Below are 13,339 nucleotides of genomic sequence, written 5' to 3' on the forward strand. Positions count from 1 at the left end.
ACACGCAATGTGAGTAATTAATTTATTTAATTACTCATTATTTTATTTTTATTTTGCCATTATCATGATGAAATTTATTTGAATGTTTTTTACTATTAATATTATGACGTTGCTTCCAATATTTATGTCATACTATTCAATTGTTGTATTGATCAAAGTATAGCATGTTTATAGGGAATATGTAATTTAAAATCACAACTAATAAGATAATTTGGACAACTGGTTTAGGTTCCTTTTTAATGTTGTTGTTAATTAAAATGGTTACTAATATTTAGAATTATGTGTGCATTAATATTCAACCAACTTAGTAATATTAGTTTGGAGCAAATTGAACTTTGTTTGTATGCCTTTGAGATCGCAGGAAATACTTTTCACTATAAGAATCGAGTAAAGGCCAATACGAGTGAAGTTAACTTTCATGAATCATTTTGTACCATCATTCTCGATCCTCCTTTAGTGGTTCTGGGCCATTTGGAGTTTAATAATTTTATGGATTATGAATGGAGCGTAACCTTCATAGGTAAATCGATGTTGCCTTTCATTGTCCTTTATCGTGGTCGCCTTAAATGATCCGTGAACGGTTTACAAGTTCCTTAAAAAACTTGTTGGTGGCTCTCTACTTTTTTGTCCCTAATCGATATAGGTCAAATCCCACTTTCTATGATTGCCAAGCATATTCACAATATGCTTAAGTAGGTGCACTTTAATAGACGTCTACACCTGTCTTATCTAATGTTAAAGATTCTTTGTATCTATTTGAGCCTAAGTTAATGTATGTCAACAACTGCGTGTTCTTCAATTTGTCCTTCCGAACTTTTCCAAGACCAACTGAAATGGTTATCCAAATCCAACACATGAAACTTTTGTATCTCCTATAGCATGTTCAAAGGCAACTTAGGTGTTCAAGCTGGTAATATCTTGTTAGGAAGTTGTACTTGTGTTTTATTTGTACTCTATGTAATGTTGGAGCTATTAAAGCTCTTCTAAGTAGTATAGCGAACATATTCCATCGTCTGTAATCCTTTATTACTTTTGATTTTTACTAGGGTTAGTAAAGCTCTCCTAAGTAGCATAGCGAACTTATTCAATTTGTCTGTAATCCTTATTACTTTAAATAATTAATAGGGTGGCTAACGTTCACGATGCATGCGACATAGCTAGCCACATACATGGAGCTATTTCAGCTTTATGTTATATCCCAAATTAGATGTTGACAACATTAATAAGAGAATATATGTAAACAAATACTACCTCCATTTTTTTAGTTGATGCGTATTCCTTTTTGCGAAGTTTTTTTAATTAACCCCACTACATACTTGATTAAATAGTTTAGGCTAAAGCACATGGTCTATCCACTTGCTTTAACATTCTCTCTCCTCTCCCTAAAGTGTGTGCCTAAATTAAAGGTGTCATCCAAATAAAACGGAGGAAGTTTTTCTTTTTGGAGTATAAGTATCGCACACTTCTCTTAGGAGTAAAAAAAAGAGGCCAACAACATTAATGAGGGTAAATAAGTAAATAAACATTTTCTAGGGTATAATTGTCTGAACCCTATTCATAAGAGTTATTTTAAACTTTTTAAAAGGTAAGGAAGCATATGTAAAAAAAACAAGGATCTATAATTACAAGAATACAAGTTCATAGCATACCATCTTTTAATGCTTAGGAGTAGGGGTGTTAACGAGTCGAGCTGAGACCGAGCCTTCGCTCAAAACTCGTCAAGCCTAAAAAATTTGGGGCTCGACTCGAGCTCGATACTCATTAAGGCTCCAGATTCCTAAAAGCTCATCCAACTCGACTTGACTTGATTCGAAGCTTAGGAACTTTAGTATTTAGCACATTTAACAAGGGCCCAAGTGATGCCCATAGTCATTGTTTCAAAGCTAAGTCAATCAAAGTTTTCTTTTATAACTCTCATATATTATATCACTTGCTCCTATCCTTTTAATGTGTGACTATTTCTTTCCTCGTTTTTTTTTTATTTTAGCTTCTTCATAAACAATAACTAAAATCCTCAACAAAGCCCCAAAACTTAGCGAGTACACTAGAGTTGTGATGATTAATTTTAGTCCATAATCCTTAAATATAAAGAAAAGTTGTTTATGCTAATAATCAATTTACTACCATAAATAACATTATTAATAATCCAAAAAAAAATTCGAGCTTGCTCACGAGTTTTCGAGCCGATACAAGGATAACTTAGGCTTAGCTCGTTAAGATTTCAAGCCGAATCCAAGCTCGAGTCAAATTCACTCAAGCCGAGCCTACACCAAGCTTTGGTCGAGTTGAGCCTATACCAAGCTTTGGTCGAGTTGAGTCTGAAATAGTCAACGAGAAATCTCGACTAGTTGACACCCCTACTTGGGAGTACTTGAGATTTTGATTACCTTCTTTCACACCTGAAAAATTATGGATATATGACACAATTTTTGTGATCATCACTATGTTATAAATATTAATAAAAAAAACCCGTTGTAATCAAAATTTGACCACGTATTAATGACTGTGCCCGCCACACTTTAATCTCTTAAATTCTTTATTCTTATCCTACATTCCTATTATAATTTATAATAATCATCATCATGTCCCTGGTAAGCATACCACTTGCTTTTCTTATCCAATTTAATTCTAATCCGGTGTGCTTTGAAAAAGTCTTTACCTTTTTCATTTTCTAATAATTTTTTGCTAATAGAAGAAAAAGTCTTTTACACACTCACCTTCCTTTTATATTAACCCAATTTCCTTAAATTCGCTCATACATCTTCATCTAACACCTAAATCATACCGCCTTTTTATTTCTTAGCACCCAACTTTAAACCAACTCTTGTTTTTATTTCTTCAACTAAACCCACTTTATATTTTTGTTTTCTTCTCCTTTAAAACCCACTCAAAATTTTAAATTAAAACACCAAAATCAAAGATCAAAACATAAAAAAAAATTATAACAAATTCAATGATGAAGAGCAAAACTCCTCAAAATAAGTTCATGAAAATCATAACAATGCCTATTAGAGCTCTAGCAAAAGCTAGGGACTTTTACGTTCGTAGCATGAACAACTACGCAGATAGAGCATGTTATGGTGGAGCTACAACATTTGCCGATCCATTACCAAGAAGTTTTAGCACGAACTCGACTCGATCACGAGACAACGACGACTTCATAGAGCTTGTACGTGCCGCATCTACAAGTACACTAGGGAATAGGATTAATCTAAACGCACCAACACGTACACTTTCGTCGTCTAATCACGCTACAAACACGAACAATAATAGATTTAAAGCTAGAGATAATTTCAATAATGGTTTGAAGGGTGTACCAAGGAGTGCGAGCGTTGGTATGGTGAAAATCGAAGAAGATAAACCTATTGAGTTTGATGATAGATTTGATGGTGGTAATAATGTTGGTGTTAATAATGGTGGTAATAAGAAAAACAACAAATTTGGAATTTTTCCTAGGAGTAGGAGTTATGCTGTTGGTTCTACGAAGGGGTCTTCTGCTGTATTTTGAGAAGATTAATGTGCAATTTTCTTCAAGTTTTTGTTTTGTTTTGTCTTGCTTAGCTTTTAAGAATTATTCTTTTTTCCGGATCATGGAAAATGTGATTCTGTTCATCATCTGTAAATAGCTTAATGTTATGATTTGAAGAGTGCTTGATGATGTTATTGCGACAAGAGTTGAAATGATTTTTTTTTCTTATAACATCAATACTAGCACGTACTCTATTTCACTTATCTTATTTTAATTGTTCTGAAATTATTTTATTTTATCTAATTAAATCTAGGATTTTTTATCTTACCTAAACTTATCATATCAAATTTAGACTGACATTATAATTAAATCTTATTACACCCTCCGATTCATAATAATCACAACACTTTAACTGACACACATGCCGATGCACAAATTTTACCATCAATAATTGTAAATATATATTATTAAGAAATATAAAACTTGATTTTTAAAAAACACCAAAAAAAATTAAAACTTGATTTAATGAAGATACACATAAAAACTAATCCAAAATTATATTATACAACACTATATGTTTTTTATAAAATGATAAAAAAAAATAGAGTCAAAGTACACATATAAATAGTGTAAAAGTCAAAGTATTGCAATTATTACGTAACGGAGGGAGTTCTATAAATCTATCATCGTTTTTTTATTATTTGCAACTTTGGAGGCTGGATTGCACGGACTTCTATTCAAATTTAGATAGAGAAAGAGGTGTATGTGATGAGGAGAAAGATAGAGATGCATATAATGATGAGAAAGATAAAGGGAATTGACAACTTAAAGAGGAAAAAGAATATTTGTTACAAATAATATAAAACATCCATTTTTGATAAATGAAGCAAATAAAGTGACACATAAGCAGTACGACTATAAACTATTGGAAATTATTAACTTTTATCTCACAAACTTATTAACAAATTTTTTTTTTTTTGTTTTTTTTTAATAACTTCATCTTAAACCTAAATTAAGTGAAAATGTGATGAGGTGAAAAGGGCTTTAAGTGTTTAGAATTAATCATTTTAAGTGACAAATATGATTGTCGGAGTTATCCTTTTACTCCATATAAATTTAGAACTTTAGATAACCAATTTTAATATGGATAGCTAGATATGTGTGTGTTTTTTTCTTTAAAATAAAGTGTTCAAAGTTCACTATCATTGCAAACTGATTTTTTAGTCAATACGAGTACCGTGTTTTGTAATAAACCAAATGAAAACGAGAGATACGTTCAGGAACATTGACCCTAGAACTGTCGAAGGAAGCTGTTTGACGAATTTTAAAAATTAAATTTTAACCACGCGGTATTCATTGTATAAAATGATGTTCATATTGACCCAGCTTGTATAGGATTAGGATAGTTTTCAAGTTTCAACAATGGTGGAACTGCAACATTTGTGAGTTTGGACGGTGGTACTCACTAACTTGATTCACGGAATCTATTCGTAAAACTCACCCCCAAGGCCCCCAATTAATATTACTCAGTACTCGATTAAGCCAATTTAATATATATTGTCATTAGACGAAGATGTGAATTCGGATATTTGGGCGATATTCAAGTTAGGTATATTATAAAGTTGAGTCATGTTAAATCATTGTACACGATGTGCATGCACTCAAAATCAACATCAAATTTTTTTCAGGATAAATCAAATCGGATCAATATTTATTAATACTCCCTTAGTCCTCCGTTTAAAAGAGTATGTTAATATTTTGATTGTGTATGGTTTTATGTTACATTCTTGTTAAAAAAAAATTATTTAACCATCAATATAATATATTTAACTGTACATTAACAAAGATTATAAAACTCTAATATTATAGAACTATTTATTAAGAGTTAAAGACAAATGTAACAACATCTTAGGCTCGTTCACTTCAACTAATTTTTACTAAACTGAAATTATTTTTACATAACTGAAATTATATTTGCTGAACTTAAATTATTTTTACTGAACTAAAAAATTAACTTTACTGAACTGAAATAATTTTTGATGAGCTAAAATTATATTTACTGATTTTTTGATATATTATTTCATTAAAAATTACTTATTTTTACTGAACTGGGATTATTTTATTGAACTGAAATTATTTTTACTGAACTGAACTTATTTTTACTGAACTGAAATTATTTTTACTGAATATTATTTTTTTAAGGTGAAGTGAACAGGGACTTACATGATAACATTTGTTTTATACATATTAATAAGAATTTTTGTCAAAATTTTAAAGTTCACTTAATAAAATTAAAATAGAATCATTATTTTTGGAATAGAGAGAATAATTTACCACAACCAATTTTCTTCAATCATATATTTATTTGTATTCTTTTGCACGGTAAATAGCATCTTCTTCAAGTTGGCTTTTTAAGTTATAGATAGTGGTATAGGAGATAGGTCTTCTATTAGTGTGTAGGGTCTTAAAAGTGGTCAATGATGTCTATAGCCCACAAAACTAACGATAAAAACCACAATAATGATGAAAGCGTATTAGCAAAAGATTAAGGGATCATTTGGTTGGGGGTATTTAATAAAGGGAATGGGTCATTTGGTTGGGGGTATTTAACAAAGGGAATGGGAATCGACGGGAATCATTCCCTTTGTTGTTGTTTGTTAGGCCACTTTTCCATTTCCCCTTTTCCCCTTCATTCCCCCAAATCCCTCCAAGTTCATTCCCCACCCCCCCCCCCAAGGTATTTTCATTCCATTCCTTGGCCACCACCACACCACCATACCACCACCCTCCTACCTACCCACATCACTAGAAAACTGCACCATCGCACCACCGCCTACCCTTCGCCGCACCTCCCCCACCCCTCGCCGGCCATCCCCTCAACTCCCTCGAAAAAATTCCATAATCTCGGACATCCCCACGTCGCACCAATCACCGCCCCTCCCTAACCCTTCGCTGCCCCCTAAAACTACCTTTCCTCCCCGGAAAACCTTCCCCACACCCACGCATAGCCCTTAAAACGCCACCCCCTTTCCTCGAAAATGCCACCCGACCCTAGAAACCCTTCTAAGTCGACCACCGTGTAATAAGAGGGGTTAAGTCTGAGCGGTGAGGGGTTAGGGATGGGCGGCGAGGGTTAGGGATGGGGGTTAGGGTTCTGTCCAGCCACCATAACCTTTGAAAACGCGGTGAGGGTGTGTGGGTGTGGTGGTGGTGAATCTAGTGATTCCCATTATCTTTTTACAACCAAACAACATACTACATATGAGGGATATTCATTCTATTCCATATATTCCCTTTGTTCATTCCATTCCGTTTACCCTGTGCAAACCAAATGGCCCCTAAGTATCATCTTTACTCTATATGCTATTGTTAGTATTCCAAGAAATGGGTTTATCACTTTATAAGAACGAAGTGATTACTCAATTAGGGTTTGTTCTAATTACCTGATTTTTAATTATCTGAACTTATTATCGAAACTTAACAAAATAAATTTGAACTAAACTGAACTTAATTACCAATTTTTGTGTGCGGCTGGCCACACCGTGTGGCCAATTGACACACACCAAGTAACCCTTGATTGATGAGTAACCTCTGATCGAGTTACCCTTGACCAACCAAGTAACCTATGGTCGAGTAATCCCTGATCGACTTAGTAGCCCCTGACCGAGTGAGTAACTTCTGATTGAGTAACCCCCAACAGACTTAGGAAGCCTTGACCGAGTGAGTAACCCCTGACCGAGAAACCCTAAGCGACTTAGTAATCTCTATATGTGGTTGGCCACACGGTGTGGCCATCCACATATAAAAGTTTGTGGAAATTATTAAAGTTTATTAAAACTTATTATTTTAGTTGTGGTTTGAAATTGGGTAATCCTTATTAGAACTTATTTTTTCTCGATTGAACTTATTTGAATTAAACTGAATTCATCTAAACTTACTAGATTTGAAATAAGTGAAAATAAGGTGAATAGAACAAGCCCTAAGTGACTGCTAATCCCTTATAAAGACCGTAATGCTTACACACCCCCCCCCCAAAAAAAAAAAAAGAAAAAAAAATTGTTGTCATTTTGTTACTCACTTTTCTCAGTTTTTGATTTCATAAGTATTGTACAAAGCAGATTTCATTAATTTTAATGTAAGACAGTTAGACAATAAATTTGAGAGTAAATTTAACAGTTTAATAGTAGTAATTTAATTAATGGTCATAATTTTTAATTTGTAATGAACTTGATTGTATTTTAATGTGTATTTTTATAAAGGCTAATATATATGATAAATCTAATACATCATGAGCGTTTGTTAAGGGTAAAATATATGTTAAAATTAAAAACTTTTATTATATATAAGAGTAACTTTATAAACTTTTAGAATAACTTTAACCAATCTTACAATAAGCTAATAAAAGTCTACCATATTCAAGAATCTATGTTTTGGATTACTTATATATATTTACATTTTATATTTGTAAAGTCAACTATTAGATCAACTCATTAACTTTCATAAATCATATGCTGTCTTCTCCAAACAAATTCCTTTTTTTTTATTTTTATTTTTCTTTTGAAAGAACTTTTGGAGATTATATAAAATCAAGATTCACCAGTATGTAGGCTTTAGGGAAAAGAGTTCATACAAATACGCTCTGTCTCTGATCTAGTTACCCACCTAGCAACATAATGGACAACAGTATTCCCATTATGTATAATATGTTTACAGGAAAAAGAAATAAAACTCTCGCTTAACCGTACTACATCATCATAAATCAAGAAAATTGAAGCATTGCCCCTGTGTTTAGTCTGGATAGCCCGAACAGCCACAAGCACATCACTCTCGAGGATAATCCTATCAAACCCAGGCGTCTTGCAACTTCCAGCCCATATCTAGCAGCTGCAGCTTTAGCTACAGCAGGCGACCAGATTGCATCCGTTCTCTTCACAACAGCAGCAAGTTGATGCCCATTAGAGTCACCAATGACAGCTCCAAACTGAGCACCATTACCACTTGGTACATGCGCATCAACATTCACCTTGACCACACCAGGGGGGAGGAGACCACTTTACAGCAGTAGCAGCAATACTTCTCAAGACAGGCCCTCTTACCTTCGCTTGATAATTCCCATAATCGAAGCACAGCCTGATAAAACCCACAGCCATATCAATCGCCTAAACATTAGACGCTCCATCCAAAATGTGAGAGTTACGGCAATGCCAAGCAGCCCAAGATAATGCCGCAAAAGTCCACAGCTTCTCCTTACTCACCGAACTGGCAACCCAGCACAACCTTTCAGCAAATGAAGTATTCCGGCTTGAATCAAGTATCTCAATAAAGTCACTGTACCTCCAAATTTCTGCTGCATATTTACACTCAAATAATGAGTGTAAAATCGTTTCCTCATTTGCTCCACAAATCTGACAGCCTCTAGTAACACCAATGTGGCGATGAAAAAGCATATATCCATCACAGCCAATTGCCCCTTACAAGCCCCTTACAAGCCCGCCAAATGAAATGACTTAGCTTAAGCGGACCATCCAACTTCCACACCACATCCCACACATCACCAGCATTCGAACCCTGAAGCAGCTCCAAACATCTAATGTACCCAAGTCTCCCAAGCCAATACCCGCTTCTAACAGTATATACACCACTTGACGTAGGCCACCAACAGTGACTGTCAGGTGGGAAGGATTTAGACAAAGGAACCTGCAAAACAGCTTGCTTATCTGTTGACCATTATGGTTTTGATGAACAAACTGACAAACTCCACTAATGTGTGTTTTAAGTCTTTGGTTCATACACTTCACTAATACAGGAATGCGGAGTAGCATTCAGGAATGCGGAGTAGCATTCACGCAAGTAGAAACACAAATTCAGGAATGCGGAGCAGCATTCACGCAAGTACAACGGTCAAAATCACATTATAGATTATTTGTAAGTACTTGGAATATAAGTTGGTTTGCAATTCAGTGATGCACGTTATTATCAAGGATAAAATAAATAACGTTCAATTAGAATTAGTTTTGAAGGAATATGATAAACACTGTTTAAAGAAGACTGTTTTATAGTAAAAAGGATATTTTATATTTTAATAAATTAATCAAATTAATTTATTATGTTTTTAATTGTCTATCGTTTTAATAAATAAATTAATCTAATTTATTTATTATCTTGTTAATAAGAATATCTTCTTTATATTATTGATAAATAAAGTGATTTATAAAATATCTTTCTTTAAAAAAAATATCTTTTCGAAAGAGTCAAAATAACCGTTTTATCATACACTTCACTCGGTTGTTTTATGGCAAAATTATAGGAGATTTTATTGAGTTTGTTGTGGATTGATGAGCAAGCAAAGGAAGACGCCCCATGTCCTCCACCTAGCACTTACTCTCCACTACTTGGAGACATGTGTATGTGGGAGTTATGGGAGGTGTCTAATGACTTTGCTTTCACTGTATAAGCTCATGCAATAGATCTCAGTACAGTAGACTTCTTGAGCATAAATATTCCAATGAGTAATTTATCTAATAGCGTGAAGAGAGTTCCTAAATACTTCTTATATTCTCTAGTACATTAAGTCTTGTATTACTTATTGTAATTGGGATCTTGGGGTATTGTGAAAGTTGTAACTTGTGAGGTTAAGGAAGTTTCAGAGTCGAAACTTTTAAGACAGCTGGGAACAAGTTCCGTTCTTGTGGAACTTCGTTCGAGTTTATTATTCACTTGTAAAAGAGTTTGATTTACATAGTGTAAATTCAAAAAATCCCATATTATTTCTCTCTATTGTTTTACGTCGTTTAATTTCTGCAAAAAGTAAATTACTTTACCTATACTACAATTCACCCCCCTCTTGTAGTTGTTATCTAAAATTTCAGTTGGTATCAGAGCGAGAACTCAGAAATATCAGGCAACCCTGTTGAGCAAGTTCTTGGATGATGGCATACAAAGAGGAACGAGAATTTCGAAGTTCATCAATTCAAAGGCCTCCATATTTTAATGGTAAGTACTACTCGTATTGGAAGGACAAGATGGAGATCTTCGCCCAATCAGACAACTATCAGGTATGAAGAGTTATTCAATTAGGAGAATACAAAGTCACTAAGACATATACTAATAACGAGGTAATCCCTAAGCCTTTGGATTAATATGAAAAATCTAATTTTGAAAAACTTGAATTAAATGTTACTGCCAAAAAAAATTTAATATGGGGACTTGGCCCTAATGAACACACACGTGTTAAAGGGAGAAAGACTGCCAAAGAAATTTGGGATTTACTGAAAGTAACACACGAAGGAACCTATGATGTTAAACGTTCTAAAATTGACATTTTGTTATCACAATATGAACGTTTCGAAATGGGTAATAAGGAATTAATTAAAGATATGTTTACTAGATTCAAAAATATTACTAACGTATCTTGGTAAGATTATTCCCATAGATGAACAGGTTCGTAAGGTGTTAAGGAGTCTTCTATAGAACGAGAGATGGAGAGCCAAGGTGGCAGCCAAGGATTTCACTAAGTTCAACCTTGAATAGCTTGCGGGTTCCCTAATAACCCATGAGATTCAAATGAACAATAGAACTTAAGAAACCGTCAATAGTCAAGGACTAGCTTTAAAAGCTGATGAAGAATCCGAGGAGAAGTCCGATATCGATGAAGAAGAAGATGCTATGTTGGTGAGAAGGCTGAAGAATTTCTACCGAAACAACAAATTTACAGATAAGAAGAAATCATATAGCAAGAAAAATCAAGACTAAAGAGACAAATCTTCTTGTCACAAATGTGGTAGCACAAATCACTTTATCAAGGAGTGTCCTTTATGGGAATCTGAGAAAAGCAAAGGTAAAGAAATTGATCAAAGTAAAAATATAAAACCTAACTTTTCTAAAACAAATTTCAGGAAAGCTATGATTTCCACGTGGGGAGACTCAAGTTTCGAAGAAGAGGAACAGGAACAAACTGATGAAGAAGTTGCCAATCTCTGTCTAATGGCGAAGCATGAAGATGAGGTAAGCATTCAACCTAGTTATTTGAAATCATTTTCAAAGGAAAAATTAATCTCTTTATTATTAGAAACCTTGGATGACTAAAAAGAATTATGTCAAAAGCTAAGGAAAGTCAAAAAGGCCACTGGAATACGTAGAGATCATGTCAAATATTTAAATGACTCAAGAAATGATGTACAAGGTAGATTCTTTGAATTATTGGATAAAAATTTCATGTTAAAAGAATCCCTTGAGAGAGTCAACAGTGAAAACATAATGCTGAATGTTTATTGACTCAATATAAAATGTTGTGCACCAATATTAATTCTTACAAGTCCACCGAAGTTCCTTTAATCATGTTCAATACTGAGTTAGAATACATTATGAAAGAGTAAAAGGATACTAATGATAAAAATGAGAAACTAGAAAAGGATTTAGAAATTGCAAGAAGAAGTAGAAGTGTTGTAAGTATGGGTGTTCCTAAGTGGGTACAAGAAGCTCAAACAAAAAGAACAGAAGGTCTAGGCTATATCCACAAAAAGAAGTTCAATACTAAGAAAAAGAAGTACGTGGATCTTGAAAGGAATGGTGTCCTTCCAACAAGTGTATTACTCCGGTAAAGGGTTCAAAATTATTAGAAAGCTAATTCCTTAGTAAGGTCAAGTGATCGGAATGCCTAGGTGGAGGCCTCTTCCGATCAGTAATATTAATGTACAATTAATATTATAGGTTAATCTTGACTGAACCCTTTGGGTCAAACCCAATCGAACAATCGATCCGAGACGACGAATCAATTCGAAGGATTTGATGAGTCGTCAGAGTTTTACGAACAAAGACGTCGGATATCGAGCTTAGAGCGTCGAGACCGAGCGTCGCAAGTCGAGTCGAATTTAGAATTCGACGAGACGTGAAATCAATCAAGTTACAAGTTCGAGTTAGGCCGTAGCCTCACATTGGCCTTGCCATGCGAGAGCTAGGCTATCTCGAGCTAGCATGCGCATCGCAATGCTAGCCGCAAGCCTATCATGCTAGGCGTGCTAGGGCAATGCATGCTAGATAGCCATCGCAGCCTTGCGTGCGTCCTAGCATGCCAAGCGCCCAACCATTGCTAGCAAAGAAAGCATCGCAAGGCTAGGCCTTGCTAGCATGCTAGGCGCTGGCGCATAGCTAGCCAAGCATGCATCGCAAGGCTAGGCCTTGCTAGCCTACTAGGCGCTAGAAGCAACAGCGTCGCATAACACCGCGCACCAGCCAGCAGTGTGCAAGGTATGCTGGGCTGTGTGTGTGTGTTAGCAGGCTGCAGCACGCTATGCCTCACCTAGCAGCAGCGCCCAGCACGCGTGGCTCGCTAGCAGCACGCATGCACTGGCTGGCTGTACATGCTTGCAGCTGGCTGTGCGATGTGTTGGCTTGCTTGTCAGGCTGCCTAGCCTTGGTGCTAGCCGGCAACTGGCAGCCTTGGCAGGCTACTAGCCAGCCACGTGCCATGGTGGTCTGGTTTTGCTAAGTGGGGACCGGTGCTTGGTCATTGCCTTGGGGAGCAAGGTGGGTTGGTCCCCTCCCTTGGTTGTCCTCACCTTCTCCCTCTCCTCCTATTGCCACTTGTAACTTTGTGATTGAATTGCAATTTTATTTTATTTTTTGTTTAAAATAAAATGGGGAAAATTGCAAATCTCCCACATTGATTGATAATTGGTAATCAAGGTTTATTTCCCTATAAATCGAACTCGACGAAGTTCAAGAGGTAGAGCAACAAAGTCAACATGACAAAAATGACAATCAAAGTGCTTTAGAAGCAGCTGTTGACATTGGTCAAAGTCAAACCGACAATGCAAATGCTCAACCTATTAGCCTGCGTAGGTCGCAACGGCCAAGATCTTAACCAGACAG

General features: G+C 35.2%; 1 protein-coding gene across 1 annotated transcript; it reads left to right on the forward strand.

Annotated features, from left to right (window-relative positions):
• Positions 1–2,740: 2,740 nt before the first annotated feature.
• LOC110720007 lies at positions 2,741–3,732 on the forward strand. The gene has a single exon (XM_021899003.1). The coding sequence runs from the start codon at positions 2,954–2,956 to the stop codon at positions 3,506–3,508; it is 555 nt and encodes a 184-aa protein (XP_021754695.1). The 5' UTR covers positions 2,741–2,953; the 3' UTR covers positions 3,509–3,732.
• Positions 3,733–13,339: the final 9,607 nt, after the last annotated feature.

The sequence above is a fragment of the Chenopodium quinoa genome, unplaced genomic scaffold (genome assembly GCF_001683475.1).
Source record: "Chenopodium quinoa cultivar QQ74 unplaced genomic scaffold, ASM168347v1, whole genome shotgun sequence".
NCBI classification, from domain to species: Eukaryota; Viridiplantae; Streptophyta; class Magnoliopsida; order Caryophyllales; family Amaranthaceae; genus Chenopodium; species Chenopodium quinoa.